The sequence below is a fragment of the Staurois parvus genome, unplaced genomic scaffold, assembly GCF_062004578.1.
Source record: "Staurois parvus isolate SC_StPar_1 unplaced genomic scaffold, SC_StPar_1.0 ptg000404l, whole genome shotgun sequence".
In the NCBI taxonomy this organism is placed as follows: Eukaryota; Metazoa; Chordata; class Amphibia; order Anura; family Ranidae; genus Staurois; species Staurois parvus.
In genome coordinates, this window is record NW_028318200.1 from 2,586,681 (window position 1) to 2,604,955 (window position 18,275).

General features: G+C 44.4%; 1 protein-coding gene across 1 annotated transcript in view; it reads left to right on the top strand.

Moving 5' to 3' along the window:
• The first annotated feature begins 9,875 nt into the window (after positions 1 to 9,875).
• PRODH (proline dehydrogenase 1) overlaps positions 9,876 to 18,275 on the top strand; it is a 192,785-nt gene continuing 184,385 nt past the window's right edge. Inside the window, exon 1 of the mRNA XM_089686659.1 lies at positions 9,876 to 10,301. Coding sequence (XP_089542785.1) covers positions 9,969 to 10,301 — 333 coding nt within the window. The 5' untranslated portion in view covers positions 9,876 to 9,968. The remainder of the gene's footprint in view (positions 10,302 to 18,275) is intronic.

The following is an 18,275-nucleotide window of genomic DNA, read 5'->3' on the forward strand; positions in this document are numbered from 1 at the left end:
ATAAAGAGGATGTCAGCTGCCTGCACAGCATCCCAGTTTGACCCTCCTCTGCCCATTTCCATCAGTGCTGGGTTCACATTAGCTTTGTGAGGGAGAAGAGAAACACTCGAATACTAGTCAGTACCAGTGTGCAAAAGTGTATTTGCTTTGGAAGAATAAATCACCTCTAATGTTGGGTTTCCTACATGTGTGGATGTTGCTGCGTTATATAAAACTATTAGAACAGTTTTCACATTTTAGAATGGGTTGCCTCAGGACTGTCCATAATTTTAAAGGGTGACTTGACTAGAAAAAGGTCGAGAAACACTGGAGTAGGTGATGCTTGATATTGGCTTCCAGCAGAGGTAGTGAGTCAGTTAACAGTAACTGAAATGGATTCAAGCATGCTTGGGACAAACATAAATCTTTACTCAGGCAAAAGAGAAAAAAATAAATACATAAAACACATCTAATCTATCTATCTATCTATCTATCTATCTATCTATCTATCTATCTATCTATCTTGTATATGTACAAAAATAGGGCAGACTCGATGGACCACTTGGTTGTTTTCTGCTGTTACTCTTCTATGGTTCTATCAACTCACTTAATTTTCTGACTAAAATTTGACTTTAAGATGCATTGTCATAGCAACTGTCCCACATTTGGAGGGACTGTCACTCTGTCCCTCTTTCTTCCTCAATTCTTTTTGGCCTGAAGTATAGACCTCTATATAAAATGTATTATTTAAAGCAGAAATAAAGGGGTGAATGCTTACCTGTCCAACAGTTCTTCGCAGACATTGGCATTTTCTTTTGTGTGCTGGTCCTCGGGCCTCTTCATTGGCTGGCAGGGTGTGATGTGCCTCCTGCGCATGTGAAGTGATGTCCCTTCTGCGGTGTGATGCCCCTCCTGCGCATCATCCCAGCACTCAGAGACCAGCCTGCCACTGTATTCTAAGCTGTGCATGTGAATCTCAGTTCACAGTGCCAGAGAAGACAGCGAGCAGGTAGATAGGGGTATTTTACTGCAGAAGAGACAGTGCAAGTCCTTCTGCCAATAAAAGCCTGCCTGCTTCCGTCAGAGAACTGCTTCCTTGCCGCTAGGACACAGGACCAAGGTATTATAGCTGGGCATTGCACCCAAGGTCTAGACTGTACTAGCTTAGGTACAGCTGGAACTCTCTTTATTGAAAATATACCCAGACAGAATCAGACAAGAGCTTGATTACATGATCCTAAACATTTCAACCTTTAAACAGTAATATCATCAGTACATCTAATGAACATCTAAGTGATCTAATCAAACAGTAATCTAATTAACAGCTAGGAGCTGACAGTGATCTAATTAACAGTAAGCTAATCAACAGCCAGGCACCCAGGGCAGCCGGAACCCCACCTTAGACAGCCCGGCAACAAGCCCATACCCCTGAATGTACAAAGTACATTACACCTGCTGCCTCTCAGGTGTTTGCCTTTCACTTGTATAATCTGTCCACTAGAAAAGTCATCATAAGAAAAAGTGGAATTAATTTATCTTCATAGATTTCTTGGGGGAGATTGTTGATATTTCTGTCCCAAGTAGAGAAGCTTCTCCAATCCAGTCTGCAGGAGGTCCACCATATTTCTTCTTACCACTAACCTGTACAAAATTAATATTACACCTTTCCATCCACTCCAGAAGGAAAGCTTGATTGTCTCTGTTCAGAGAATTAACCCTGACCAGGCCATTTTTGCGTTATGGTGCTGCGTTACTTTAACTGACAATTGCTCGGTAATGCAACGCTGCACCCAAATGAAATTTACGGCCCTTTTTTCCCACGAATTGAGCTTTCTTTTGGTGGTATTTGATCACCTGTGTGTTTTTTTTATGTTTTGCGCTATTAAATTAAAAAACAACAATTTTGAGAAAAAAAACTATATTTTTGACTTTTTGCTATTAAACATGTCCAGTAAAAAATCATAAATTGAGAGCAAAATGTATTCTGCTACATATCTTTGCTAAAAAAAAATCCCAATACGTGTAAATTAATTGGTTTTTGTGAAAGTTATAGCTTTTACAAATGGCAATATATATACTGGGATTTTTCTTTCTTTTTTTTTTACTAGTAATGACAGCGATCAGCGACTTATAGCAGGACTGTGGGACGGCAAACAGGCGTTCTGACACTGAAGGGAACTGACTTGGTGTCACTGACATCCCCAATGACACCAGTACAGTGATCAGTACTAATAAAAAGCAATGACACTGTACTAATGGCACTGGGCAGGAAGGGGTTAACACGTAAGGCGATCAAAGGGTTAACTATGTGCTGTTTTACTAGGGGGCTGTGTGTTAGTGCTTCACTGTAAGCACACTGGTTTGCATGGCTGTGCTGTGCAAAGCCATGCAAAGCAGTGTGCACTGGCTGACAGGGGGGAGAACTGTTTTGTTTAAACAACAGAGGTCTCTCTCCTGTCAGCTTTGACATGGTGTTTTGTATCTCTCTGCACAGAAGAGAAATACAAAGCAGCATGTCTACCTAGTAAAACACAGCACACAGTAAAACACACACAGCACATAGATGTTAACCCCTTCCTTCCTTGTGTCATTAGTTCGGTGTCAGTGCTTTTATCAGGACTAATCACTGTATTAGTGTCACTGGGAATGTCAGTGGCCGTTAGTCAGTTCCCACCCAGTGTCAGAATGCCCGCCGTAGTCTCGCAGTACCACTATAAGTCACTGGTCTAGTGACTTATAGCGGTACTGTCTAGTCATTACTAGTATTAAAAAGATAAAAATAAAAATTCCAGCATATATACCGCCATTTGTAGACTCTATAACTTTCACGTAAGCAAATTAATGTACACGTTTTGGGTTTTTGTTTAGCAAAAACATGTATCAGAATACATTTTGCCCTAAATTTATGAAGAAATTTTATTTTTTAAATTTTTATTGGATATGTTTTATAACAAAAAGTAAAAAATATTGTTTTTTTTTTTTAATTGACGGTCTTTTTTGTTTATAGCGCAACAAAATAAAAACCACACAGGCGTTCAAATACCTCCAAAACAAAGTTCTATTTGTAGGGAAAAATGACAAATTTAATTTATGTACAGCGTTGCATGACCACGCAATTGTCAGTTAAAGTAAAGCAGCACCATATTGCAAAAAATTGTCCGGTCAGGAAGGGGGGCAAATCCTCTGGAGGGCAAGTGGTTAAAGGATAAATTCATCTTTGGGAGCATGTTTCATGTTCTACCTGTTTTTAGGGTGGAACATGTAACATGTTCCCAATGTTGCAGCTGCTGCCCCCTCCCCCTCTCCCTGTGACAGCAGTGCAGGGAGAAGTTCCTCCTATTATCTGTCAGTTTTTAAAATCAGCGTGGCTGTGCGGGGCTCCACCCATATGGGCAAGCCATTCATTCACAGAGTTCTGTGAATGAATGAACTACAAGCCCCGACAGCCTTCGGCTTGTAGTTCTCAATGAACCCACCATGGAGCTGTGGAGCGCCATGGTAGTTCATTGATTAATCCTGTCAGTATATCTGTTTGCCTGTACTTCCTGTATAGGCAAGCAGAAATACAGACAGGTCTGCAGGAGATCTGCATGGCACCAGCGATCTGCTGATTGCTGTTGCAATGCTTTCCAGACTCCCGCAACCAAAAATAATAAATGCATATTTTTTATCTGCAAAAAAATGTGCATTATTTTTTGTCATAAGCTGAACTTATCCTTTAACTTATTCTATTTGTTATTTTGAAAAGGCCAAAATAAGGTAAAAGTTGTGATAAATATAAAAGAAATTTGGAGATAAACCAATTATTTTTGATGCACTAATCCTCACAGCTTGGGTTAGAGCATTAGAGGCATGGCAGGGGAGTCTTTTTTGCCTCCAGGGTCAGTTCCTGCACTGCAGGTGAACCAATGTTTGATTTACAAGGGGGCAAAAATAAATAATAAAACAATATAAAAGGTATTAGAAAAAAAATCATTATTTTATTAACCACTTGCCTACTGGGCACTTATACCCCCTTCCTGCCCAGGCCAATTTTCAGCTTTTGAATTACAATTGTGCGGTCATGCAACATTGTACCCATATGAAATTTTTATCATTTTTTTCACACAAATAGAGCTTTCTTTTGGTGGCACTTAATTGCCACCAGGTGTTTTATTTTTTGCTCTATAAACAAAAAAAAACAGCAAAAAATTTGAAAAAAAAGTTTTTCTTTGTTTCTATTATAACATTTTGCAAACAGGTTTTCTCCTGTTTGATGAGGCTGCACTGATAGGCAGCACTGATGGGCACTGATGAGGTGGCACTGATGAGGTGGCACTGATAGGTGGCACTGATTCTGCTGCACTGATATGCAGCAATGATGGGCACTGATAGGCGGCACTGATGGGCAACACTGATGGGTGGCACTGCTGGCCACAGGTGGGTGGCACTGCAAGGCACTGATGGGCACAGGTGGGTGGCACTGCTGGGCACTGGTGGGTGGCACTGCTGGGCACTGGTGGGTGGCACTGCTGGACACTGATCATCACATTTTCCGGTTATCGGCAGTACTTTCTTCAGGCTGTGACAGCGTGAGGAAAGTACTGCCGATAACAGGCAAGTGTTTTTACATCATGATCAGCTGATCTTCATTACTTCGCCTGTGAAGATGACCACTTCTACATCATCCAGTCAGACTACTACCGTCGAGTTTCAAAAATGAACTCCGCTGAAGGTGCAACTGCTTATCCCCTACACCCCAACTGTCAAGGGGGCAGTCATTATTGTTCGACTTTTGGACACTTCTATATAATTTTTCAGGAGAGAGGGGTCTATCGTAAGCCCTGTGATTGGCCCTTTACCGTGACATGTGATCAGCTGTGTCGGACACAGCGATCACAGAGAGCAGCTGGTGCGTGCCACAGCGGGCACACAGAGACCCATTTTTCTGAGATGACATCATATGACTCCCTCCCAGAACTGGATGACCGTGCTGTAGCCGTCATTTGTTCAGCAAGTGGTTAAAGTGGTAGTAAACCCTTTTTATATACTGTACTTTCACCTACAGGTAAGCTTATAATAATGCTTACCTGTAGATAAAATGAATATCCTTATAAATGTGCACTGTGTTTAGGAGAGATTCCCTCTTTTTGAGACCCGGTGCATGCGCTCTGAAGGAATGACATACCTGTGCTGTTTAGGGTTGCCACCTCGTCCCTTTAAACCCACATATTCATTACACAGGTTCTGAGGCTAATTTAATGCAGATAAGGCTCTAGGTGAATTTAATGACCACCTTAATCAGCCTCAGAATCTGTGTACTTAATAGGGCACTTATACCCCCTTCCTGCCCAGGTCAATTTTCAGCTTTCAGCGCTGTCACACTTTGAATGACAATTGCATGGTCTTGCAACACTGTACTCATATGAAATTTTTTATCATTTTTTTGTGACAGATAGAGCTTTTTTTTGGTGGTATTTAATCACCTCTGGGGTTTTTTATTTTTTGCTAAACAAACCAAAAACAACTGAAAATAATGAAAAAAAATGTTTTTTCTTAGTTTCTGCTATAAAATGTAGTAAATAAGTGATTTATCTCCTTCACTGGTGTGCGCTAATGAGGTTGCAGTGATGGGCACTGATAGGCGGCACTGATGGGCATTGATAGGTGGCACTGATGGGCACTGTTGAGAAGGCACTGGTAGGAGGCACTGATGGGCATTGACAGGCATCACCGATGGGCACTGATAGGTGGCACTGATAGGCAGCACTGACTGGCACTGATAGGCGGCACTGGCTGGCACTGTTAGGCGGCACTGACGGGCACTGATAGGCGACATTGACTGGCACTGATAGGCGGCACTGATTGGCACCACTAATAGGTGACACTGACTGACATTGATAGGTAGCACTGAAAGGCAGCTCAGATGGGCACTGATATGTGGCATTGATGTGCACTGGTAGGCACTGATATGTGGCATTGATGTGGCACTGATGGGCACTGGCAGGTGGCATTGATGAGCACTGACAGCTGGCATTGATGGACACTGACAGGTGGCACTGATGGGGCTACACTGATAATCAGGGTACACTGATCATCATGGGGCACCATCATTGGTGTCAGTGGGAAGAATAATACCCCATCATTGGTGTCCGTGTGAGGAATAGTGCCCCATCATTGGTATCAGTGGGAGGAATAGTACTCCATCATTACTGTCAGTGGGAAGAATCGTGCCCCATCATTGGTGCCAGTGGGAGGAATCGTGCCCCATCATTGGTGTCAGTGGGAGGAATAGTGCCCCATCATTGGTGTCAGTGGGAGGAATTGTGCCCCATCATTGGTGTCAGGGGGAGGAATAGTGCCCCATCATTGGTATCAGTGGGAGGAAGTGCCCCATCTTTAGTGTCAGGGGGAAGAATAGTGTCCCATCATTGGTATCAGTAGGAGGAATAGTGTCCCATCATTGGCATCAGTGGGAGGAATAGTATCCCATCATTGGTGTCAGTGGGAGGAATAGTGCCCCATCATTGGTGTCAGTGGGAGGAATAGTGTCCCATCACTGGTATCAGTGGGAGGAAGTGCCCCATCATTAGTGTCAGTAGGAGGAATAGTGCCCCATCATTGGTATCAGTGGGAGGAACAGTGCCCCATCATTGGTACCAGTGGGAGGAATAGTGCCCCATCATTGGTGTATCGGGGCAGCGGGACAGGAGGAGTGCAAAGGGACAGGTGAGGGGCAGTGGGACAGGAAGAGTGCAGAGGAACAGGTGAGGGGAAGTGGGACAGGAGAAGCGTAGAGGGACAGGTGGGGGGCAGCGTGACAAGGGGCATGGGACAGGATCGGGGCAACGGAACAGGAGTAGCGCAGTGGGACAGGAGGAACGCAGTGGGACAGGTGAGGGGCAGTGGGACAGGAGAAGGAGCACAGAGGGACAGGAGGAGCGCAGAAGAATAGGTGAGGGGCAGTGGGACAGGAGGAGCGCAGAGAGACAGGTGAGGGGCAGTGGGACAGGTGGGGGGCAGCATGACAGGGAGCATGAGACAGGATCGGGGCAGCAGGACAGGATGAGCGCAAAGGGACAGGTGAGGGGCAGTGGGACAGGAGGAGTGCAGAGGGGCAGGTAGGGGGCAGCATGACAGGGGGCATGGGACAGGATCGGGGCAGCGGGACAGGAGAAGCGCAGTGGGACAGGAGAAGCGCAGAAGGATAGGTGAGGGGCAGTGGGACAGCAGGAGCGCAGAGGGACAGGTGGGGGGCAGCGTGACAGGGGGCATGGGACAGGATCGGGGCAGTGGGACAGGAGGAGCGCAAAGGGACAGGATCGGGGCAGTGGGACAGGAGGAATGCAAAGGGACAGGTGAGGGGCAGTGGGGCAGGAGGAACACAGAGGGGCAGGTGAGGGGCAGTGGGACAGGAGGAGCCAGAGGGACAGATGGGGGGCAGCGTGACAGGGGGCATGGGACAGGAGGAGTGCAGAGGGACAGGTGAGGGGCAGCTGGACAGAAGGAGTGCAGAGGGACAGGTGAGGGGCAGCTGGACAGGAGGAGCACAGAGGGAGAGGTGGGGGGCAGTGGGGATAGAAGGGGGGTAGTGGGACAATGTGGGGGACAGGAGGGGGGAAGTGGAACAGGTGGGGGCAGAATCGGGGGACAGTGAGAAATGAGTGGGGAAGCACCTTCTACCCCAGGTTCTCTGGCGGCAAAAGAGCGGGCGGGCTCCTCCACCCTGACCTCGTCCTCTTCTGCTTCCTCCTTCACTGGCACCTTCCTGCACATCCCGGCACAATGACAGCGGGCCCCGCCCCTCATGTGCTCCGATCGCTCACTGCTGATCCGCTCACTGCTGATCCGCCCACCACTCCACTCTCCTCTGCAGCCGGTCCCTTGGCCCGGGTGACCCTCCTTGTTGTACCCTCAGCAATGGCAGCCCTGGGAAAGGGGGGGGGGCACTGCCGCCGTGCCGCCCCCGTGAAAAGTGCCGCCCTAGGCAAATGGCTTGTTTGCCTCGCGGCAAATACGCCCCTGTATACGTGATTTTGCAGTTCTGGGTAAGGGGTGCACGTGCCCTACCCATGCCACCATTTGCAGCCTGGGCTGTCAATCACTGGGTCCCGGCTGGTGATTACTCATCAGCACCCGGTAATCTCCGAGTAATACTGACGGGTGGAGAGAACTGTATGTAAACCAGGGGTGGACTGACAATTCATGGGGCCTCTGGGCAATAGGGGATCATGGGGCCCCTGTGTCCTTGCCCAAACTCAAAAAAGCCCATGAAAAAGGTACCAGGGGCATCTCATGGGGCCCCCTACTGACCCCGGGCCCTCGGGCAATGACCGAGTTTCCAAATGGTCAGTCCACCCCTGATGTAAACAATACAGTTCTTTCCCCTGTCAGCTCCTGCACACTGCTTTGTATGGCTCTGCATAGCACAGCCATACAAAGCAGTGTGCTTACAGTGGAAAGCACACACTGGGGATGTCAGTGACACCAAGTCAGTTCCCCCCAGATGAAGAATGACCTTCGCAATCCCGCTATAAGTCGCTGAATGCCACCATTACTAGTAAAAGAAAAAAAAAAATTCCAGTATATACTGTATATACCACCTTTTGTAAATGCTATAACTTTCACGTGAACCAATTAATTTACACGTATTCTGATTTTTTTAGCAAAGACATGTAGCAGAATACATTTTGCCCTCAATTTATGATGAAATTAGATTTTTTTACATTTTTTTTACTGGACATGTTTAATAGCAACAAGTCAAAAATATTGTTTTTTTCCTCAAAATCTTTTTTTTGTTTATAGTGCAAGGCGATCAAATACCACCGAAAGAAAGCTCTATACGTAGGAAAAAAAGAAGGTAAATTTAATTTGTGTGCAGCGTTGCATGATCGTGCAATTGTCAAATAAAGTAACTCTCAGCCAATCCCTCCACTGGCTTCCACTCGGTCAACGAATAAAATTCAAAATACTAACTTACAAAGCCATCCACAACTCTGCCCCCAGCTACATCACCAACCGTAGGAAAAAAAGAAGGTAAATTTAATTTGTGTGCAGCGTTGCATGACCGTGCAATTGTCAATTAAAGTAACTCTCAGCCAATCCCTCCAGGACCTCTCCCGAGCTTCTCCCATCCTATGGAACTCTCTACCCCAATCTGCCCGGCTGTCTCCTAATCTATCCACCTTTAGACGATCCCTGAAAACCTTTCTTTTTAAAGAAGTCTATCCTGCTTCTACCTAGTAAACCGCCATTTATTTCCTCCATCAGCTCATCCCCTCTCCCACAGCTATTACCTTTTGTATCACTCAACCCTTCCTCCTAGATTGTAAGTTCTAACGGGCAGGGCCCTCTGTTTCCTCTTCTACCAAACTGTATTGTACAGGGGCGGACTGACAACTCATGGGGCCCCTGGGCAATAGGGGATCATGGGGCCCCTGTGTCCTTACCCAAACTCAAAAAAGCCTATGAAAAAGGTATTAGGGGCATCTCATGGGGCCCCCTACTGACCCTGGGCCCTCAGGCAGTGCCCGAGTTTCCAAATGGTCAGTCCGCCTCTGATATTGTAACTGTAATGTCTACTTTCATTTTGTAAAGTGCTGAGCAAACTGTTGGCGCTGTATAAATCCTGTATAATAATAATAATAAAATAAAGGCAAACAATGGCCTGGTCAGGAAGGGGGGTAAATCCGTTCCACAAAGTAATAAAGGTTGATAACTGTGGTCTGGTGTTCTGTAGAATCTCTTTACATCCCTGCGCTCTGCTGGCACCGTGACTGGAATCACAGGGCTTTCCTGGCAGTGTGTTTGGGAAACACACGAGGGTGTGCGGTTTACACTGTCAATGACGTCACCGGCTGCAGCCAATCCCGTGGCGGGGGTGTGTGTGGCGCTGAGAGGAAGAGCTTATCGTCTCTCTCAGCTACAATTGCAGGCGAGGTCCCTGTCCCTCCCTTCCAGTATCATCTGCAGGCACCTTCACGTGGACCGCTCCGCTCTGGACATCCCATATGGCGTGCAGTAGAATGACTCCTATCAAGCTCGCTCTGAGCATCAGAACCCAGGCCAGGGTCGCCATACGACTGAGGTCCTCAGCAGCGACAGCCCCTCAGGTGAAGGGGGCTGCTGAGAACAAGGAGGCAGGGGAGAAGTGGCCTGTGGGCTCCCAGGTAGATCACATAGAGAGGTGTGAGGATGTGGGGAGCAGAGCCTGCCCTGCTGTCACTATGAACTTTGACAACACACAAGAAGCCTATAAAAGTAAGGCCACGTGGGAGCTGATGAGAAGTATGCTGGTGTTCTGGCTGTGCTCTGTAGATCAGCTGGTGGACAGGAATCAGCAGGTAAGGGGATGACAAGAATGCTCACTGGGCCTGAGGTATACAAATGCAATCAGTCATGTCTGATCCTTCATTATATTCTGGAGTGACACTGTGCAGGTGTATGTGCAACCTACGCTTCTGAAATTAAAGGGTTAGCTCACCTTTATGGAAAAAACAAATGTAAAGAATGAACGCCATACACCCTCCCCACCCCCTGGTCCCTGCTGTGTTTACCTCCATGGGTGATGAGCTGTCATTGCACCTGCAGCCGCTCTGGGGATTTGAAAATCCCCCCCACTCTTCTCTGTGTAGCACTTCCAGGACACATTAGAAAGATGTTCTGTGATGGTGCTGACCAATCAGAGTCAGTGTGTGAGCACTGACAGCTCAGCATCCCTGTAAGTACAGCGGGAACATGAGTGCGCAGGGTGTATGGTATTTTGTTTTTACACTTTTTTTTGTTTTTGTTCTGTAAAGGTGATTTAACACTTTAAAAACTTTTTTTTTTCATTTTGGAAAGAATAAGGGAGGGTTATAAACCCCGTGTGGGTTATTTATTTATTTTTTTTGCCATCTGTGTCCCATTGGGGAGATTTCTCTTTTACTTCCTGTCCCGTAGCCAAAACAGGAAGTGAAAAAGCTCTGTAAATGACGAGCGTTCCCTGGGGTCCCCCAGGTCACCAGAACTAGTGTCCCCATTGGAAGATTACTTTTCTGGGGACAATCCAAAATTTGGGATTTTCTTTCACTTTCACTTTGAATGATAATGGTAAACAAGACAAATGGAGAAGCTGAATCTCCCTAATGGGGGCACAGAAAGCAGTAAAAACTGCCAATCGTTCTTTTACAGTGGAGTGTTGTGGCACTCCACTTGATACAAAACGAAAAAATAGTTTTGCCTTTAGTTCAGGGTGGAGCTGATTTAAATCCTAGTTTTCTACATAAAGACTAATTCTTGCTGGTAGAACTTTTAATATGCAAGTAGATGAAGATTTTTAGAATAACAACTTTTCATATTAGTTTTTTTATCCCCAGTTTAATAGGTTAATCATTCATATTTGGACAACTTTTCTGTTGTACTTAGGAAGGAGAAAAATAATCATTACCTTAATATTAACAATTTAAATAGATTTATTCATCTGAAACAATAACATTCCAGCATATGTTATTTGCCTAAACAAACATCCATGTTTAACTAATAAACATATATATATATTAAGAAACTTAGACTGTCAGCCCCTTCCTCCTCACACTTAGTTTCACTTTCTTCTTGTGCAGATCTATTCCACTCCAAACAATCAGAAAAATATTGTTTCGATTCTATTCACTGAACTTCTTGAAACTTAGCACTGAAGGGGTTGATTCTGTATTCATAGGTTTGTAGAAGTTAGGATTAAGGTTTTTCTTAACTCTGTTCATGTTATAACATTTTTGCTGTGAAGAAGAGGCCTGTGATCTCCGCTGAGTCAAATTCAGTTTTGAGAACTGCAAAAGTAAACCAAACTGTGATAATATCTTGTAGGCAGAGAAACTGCCCAATAATCTTACAAAAACCTCTGGAAGAGCATGACATTGTGAATGGATTCATGGAATTTATTTACCAAAAAAATTAAACATATACAGCCTTATTCTACATAATTAAAAAACGAATCTTTATTTCATGATGGAATAACCTTTGGATGGTAATATATTTTCCTCAAAAAGCATTTTATTTAAAAAATCCGATTTTAAATAAAAACTTTTTTTTTTTTTTTATCATTGATTTTTTCCACCCTGCTTTAGTTATATTTCAAAGTAGAAGTAAAGGCAATTTTTTTTTTTTTTCATGCCATTCCTGCTTTGTGTATTGGGTTTGCACAGAGCAGCTTCAGTTCTTCTCCTGTTTGGTTCCCTGCTGGCGCTTCTGGCCCCTCCTTCCTGCTGAGTGCCCCAAGAGCAAGAAGCTTGTTCTGGGGGCACCCAGGCAGGCTCGCTCCTGAGCCACTGCTCTGAGTGTCTATTCACACACAGCCGTAGTTAATCCCTGCCCCCTCCCATCTCCTCACCCTAGGTTCACATCTGTGCGGGTGGTGCCGCTGCAGATCCGCACGAAAATCCGTGCAGCCGCACCACCCGCACAGAGAAATGTGGACCCACGGGAAGGTGCCATTAATTCTAATGGCACGCCGCCTGCACTGGAAAACGCAACTGTACTAGGAACCGAGGTTCCCGTGCGGGCTGCGTTTTCCAAAGAATTGCAGGGACTTCTTCCCTGCGTGTCATGTGCACAGGAGTCCATTCAAATAAATGGGCTCTCGTGCCCGTGCAAAACGCAGCCCGCACAGCCGCATATATGTGAATCGGGGGTTAATAGCTGCGATTGACAGCAGCTGGAGCCAATGGCTCCTGATGCTGTCTCAGCCAATGAGGAAGGAGAGTCCTCGGAGAGCCGAGGCTCTCATGCAAATTGCTAGATAACAATGGGGCTCAGGTAAATATTAAGGGCTGCACACCAGAAGGTTTTTTACCTTCATGCAGAGAATACATGAAAGTAAAAAAAGACCTTCACAATCGCTTTAAACCTTTTTAGGATGGCACCCATTGAAATGAATCTGTTTTTACTTGTCATGTGACTGTGTTGCAAGTCACATAAGCCACAGCAGTGTGAACTCAGGCTGAAAGAGCTTTGCATTTAGTTACTTTAACCCCTTCACGCTGGCGCCTCCCGGCCCTTTAAGGGTTTCAGAAGCTGGGAGGCGGGGTGGGGTTTAGGGTCACGTGACCCCTGTGACACGTCATCACAGGGGTCACATGATCGGGAAAGGTCCCGATCGAAAGAGGAGATCGGGACCTTTCCGTGAGTACCAGACATGTGTGCTGGGAGTGTGCAGGGCGTCGGACTTGGCGTCTAGGCCCAGACGCCGGGAGGCCGCACATTTGCGTTCGGCCGGCGTGAAGAGGTTAAATAAGTTTGATCTTGCCAAATAAGTCACTATGACGTAACTATTAGGGCGGTAGAACTACAGATGAGCTTGGACGTCCTCCAAACTCATTTCCATCAAAACGCACAGTTTTGATGTTCGAACAGAGATGAGTTCAGAACGTGCCAACGTGCATTTCTAATTGGAACCAAGTCAAGTGATTTGCCTCTAAAGTGCCTTTCCAGACAAAAATGAAAAACTGTATTCTGCAAGTTTCCCTTAAAATACAGTGATTTACAATCTGTATATTCACCTAACCATTTGTAGACTGTCCCACATACATTTACTGCGGCAGGGCGGCCGCTGTGTGCTGGATCACGTATCTGGTACATAATCAGTGCTTCTGGGTAGGGAGTGCGCCCTCCTCCTCAGCTGTGCTGTATTTAGTTATAACACAAGCCGATCAGTGGGTCACGACCAATGATTCATCGCTGGGACCCGCTGATCAGTTCCGTGTTTCATGGAAGAGAGCTCTGTGTTGGTAAACAACACAGAGCTCTGTACATTGACAGGCGATCTTGAATTTTTTTTTTATTAATCCCTTCCCAACTACTGTCATTACATTAACCGTGCAATGTATTTGCACTGATCGCTGTATTAGTGTCACTATTGATGTCAGTGTCAGATTGTCCGCCACACTATCACAGTCCCACTATAAGTCGCCAATCACCGCCATTACTTGTATAAAAAATAAATAAAAATTTCAGTATCTATACCATCATTTTGTAGATGCTGTAACTTTCATGCAAACCAAATAATATACACTTTTTGGGGTTTTTTTTGGTTTTTTTTTTTTGCTTTTTTTGGGTTTTTTTTTTTTAACCAAAGACATGTAGCAGAATACATTTTGGCCTAAATTCATGAAGAAATTTTATTTCAAATTTTTTTTATTGGACATGTTTTATGACAAAATACCTTGTCCCCATGTTGAGGACAAGGGCCTCTTCCTTACAACCCTGGCTGGTGTTTGTGGGGGGAGGGTTTATCAGAATCTGAAAGCTACCTTTGACAAGGGTGGGGGGGGGCAGAACCCAAAAAGTGTTAAAAGTAAATAAAAACGCCACACCGTTTTTTTTTTAGCCCTGCTGACAGCTGATGGCTCATCCATTGTTATGGGCACAGTGGCTGGCCTCCTGGCCCTCTCCTTAACCACTTCCATACCGGGCACTTTTACCCCCTTTGTGCCCAGGCCAATGTTCAGCTTTCAGCGCTCTCTCACTTTGAATGACAATTGCACGGTCATACAACATTGTACCCAAACTAAAATTTGATCATTTTGTTCACACACCTAAAGCTTTCTTTTGGTGGTATTTAATCACCGCTGGGGTTTTTATTTTCTGCTAAATTAACAAAAAAAAGACCAAAAATTTAGAAAAATAAAAACCACGTTTCTTTATTTCTGTTATTAAAGTTTGCAAATAAATAATTGTTCATAAATTTAGGCCAAGATGTATTCTGCTACATTTCTTTGGTGAAAATAACCCAAATCAGTATTTATTATTTGGTCTGTAGGAAAGTTATAGAGTTCACAAACTATGGTATAGATCTGAAAATTAATCAATCCTGAAGTACTGACAGCCAATCTAATTTCTTGAGGCCCAAAAATGTCAGAACAGTACAGATACCCCCCAAATGACCCCTTTTTGCAAAGTAGACAGTCCGACGTGCTTCATAAGAGGTATGGTGAGTTTTTTGAAGTTGTCATTTTTTGTCATTTTTTGGGAAATGAAGAAATTAAAACAATTATTCACAATTTTTTTTTTTTTCACACAATTTGATTGCTTATAGCAAATAATTTCTTTGCTATAAGCAAGCATTTAACTGAATGAAATTTGATTCATTCAGGGTTTTTTGTTTTGATTAGCTGTGATTGGCCACGGCTAATCACATGACACAGGCTGTAATTGGCCCAGCCTGTGCATGTGATCACTGTGACCATTCACAGCTAGACACACTTGTATACAATGGATGGCATGAAAGGAAGCCATCCATTGTATACAACTGTTATGTGACCTGCTGTAATTGGTCACAGCAGGTCATATGGTACTGGCAACGGGGCTGGTACATAGATCTGTCATTGGCCGTGTCCGTGGTACACGGCCGGTGACAAATCTCGCCACAGTGCGGCCCTGAGGGCACGCGCAAGGCACAATCTGGGAAGGACGTCCTATGATGCCCTCCCGGAGGGACAAGGTTTTTTCTTTCACTGATTGTTAACCACTTGCTGCCCGGCCTATGATCAAATGACGGCCGGGCGGTAAGTGGTTAACAATCAGTAAAAAAAAAACTCTCCTAAACGCCGGTGCCCAGAGTTTAGCAAAGTTTAGGAGCTGTCCGCATTTTCTCTGCCAAAACCCTGCTGCTCCTGGACGCACTGGTCCTGGGTTTTTTTTTCCTGCTTGTAAAACCCTTCTGCCACATAAAGCTTCTACAAGTCTGTGTGAATGGACACAAGCTAATATGGGTGGTCATTTAGAAGCATTCGAAAATAAACACCTGAGGCCCCAAAAAGTGGCTGCAAAAGCGCCCTGTGTGCATGAGGTCAAAAATCTGGAAATCACTAAAGTGGACACTGATGTCCCAGTGATCTCCACTTTCTTCCAGGTCCCACGCCGAGCCAATGTTCTGCTGCACCCTGAATACAGGAGGTCAGCTGTTCAGTACAAGCACCATTCAGAGATTGCTTTGTATTTTCTGAATTAATTAAAAGCCTTCTCTGATTGGACAAGGTGGAGAGCATGATGTCACCATGCTCATGCTGAGCCGCTGACCTTTTTTGTTTAGGATGCAGCAGGACAGCCACTCAGCATGGGACCCAGAAGTAAATGGAGATCATTGGAGTAGCGGTTATTACTTCTGAGCTTTCAGGGTCATTCGTCACGTAGTGTATATGCACAGTTACATTTGGTCCAGATTGGACCATTACAACTATGTATAAATATCCTTTGGCTGTAATTCCTCTTTAAAGTAAAGCTAAAACCGAAATTGTTTTCATTTTAGCGCAAGGGAGGGTTAAAGCCCCTGTAATTTCTTTGTCATCTGCATTCCACAGGGGAGATTTCCCTTCTCTTCCTGTCCCATAACCACAACAACAGGGAATCTCTTCAAAGTGAGGGAATCCTTCGTTGTCACCATAACGAGTGTCCCTGGTCAGTGTTTCACTCCCTCGATGTTTAGGTGAAAACTTGGAGTTTGCAATTTTCTTTCACTCTCGGTGAAAACTGTTACAAGGACAAAAAGAAATCTCTGTAAAAATAAAATGCTTGTGTATGTGTTTCAGTTACGCTACTTCTTTATCTATGTACCTAGGACACTTCCTTCCCAGTATGTATGTCCTGCATTTTATTTTTACAGATTTATTTTTGTCCTTGTAACAGTTTTCACCAAGAGTGAAAGAAAATGACAAATTCCAAGTTTTCAACAGAACATCGAGGGAGGGCAAAACTGACTAGGGACACTCGTTCTGGTGACAACCAAGGATACCCCCTCTTTTATTTTGTACTTAGGATGTTTCCTCCCTATTGTACATGCACTATAAATGCTCTGCTTCCTTATCTATGCACCTAGCTTCCCTACCTTTGCTCACACATTGGAACTCTCTGCTTTGTTATACACCCAGGATGCTTTTTCTCCAATTGTGCATGTGCTGTAATTGCCCTGCTTCATTGTCCATGCATTTGACACTTCCTTTCCTTGTGCCTGTGCTGTAATTGCTCCGCTTTGTTTTGCACCACTTTGTTTTGCACCTAGGATGCTTTGTTCCCAATACACAAATGTAAAACACACACAACAATAAAAAAACAAACCTTGCCAACAAATAATTAAAAAGTAAAAAAAAAAAAAACAGTGTAAGGTCCCCCCAAAAATCCATAAAAGACACATATCCGAACATGCAGCTGGCAGGTCAGGTAAGGGGGGAGACCAGCGAGTGCACCCCCCCCCCCCCAACCATAGCAGGACACATACCCTTAAGCACCTTAAGTTTCTGGGTGCCAACAACATTGGGAGAATCAGCCATTTCAATACCAGCTGATGGCATTGTTGGCACACAATTATACAGGGTTTATATAGCGCCTACAGTTTGCTCAGTGTTTTACAAAATAACAAAACACATCAAATAAAGTCTCTTTGCACACAACTACTGCTGGCTCACTGCAGCCGGAATGGACAGCTGCCAAACCGTGAACCCTCCATTGTACTTGAGCAGTTACAGCTCTGGCATCACCCAATCTGGACTGTCACATACAACAGTCAAAGGTGGCAATGTTACTGTGGGCACCAGTGAAATTTAAGTTTACGAAAGTCATACAGTTGTGTGTATATGTATGTATGTATGTGTGTGCATACATGGATGTATAAACATGCACACTAGTATGAAATAATAGAAATGATCATAAAGTTTGCTGTTAATGACAAAGCACAGCAGGCACAGTGGCATAACGAATCATGTTATATCAGTGCTCTACACTGCCCATAGGGATTCACCAGAATACACGTCCTATATGTTTGGAGAATAAAACTAGGGCATGTGAAGTAAATAAAAGCCACTTTGTGCTTGTGTTCTATTCCTGAATATGGTATAAATGGATGTTTCATGCTGTAAAGCATGTCCGTTTTTTTTCCCTTTTGACTATTCCTCAAAAACATTGTTCCAAGTGGTAAAAATCAAGTGGCCTCCAGCTGATGAATGTTTGAATCAACAAAATAAATGAAATGCATAATTTGCATGATTGCTGTAAAACCGGTTTTACTAATATTCTTGGAAACATTTAAAGAGTTGTAAAAAAGAATTAAACCCGAGAACAGAAATGCAATACTTTGCAGTTTACCAGCCACTAGATCAAACGGCTACATTTAGTTTTTGTTTTGTTTTTTTCTTTCAGGTCTGTGCCTTATTTTCACAAGATCTGCCAGTAATATACTTCCTGTCCAAACGTAACTACACTCACTTGCTGTACTGCATCCATGGAGTGACAGTTTAATCACCCTGGAACAAGAAGTATGTTAGGACTACAGAACATCTTTCCATCCCCCC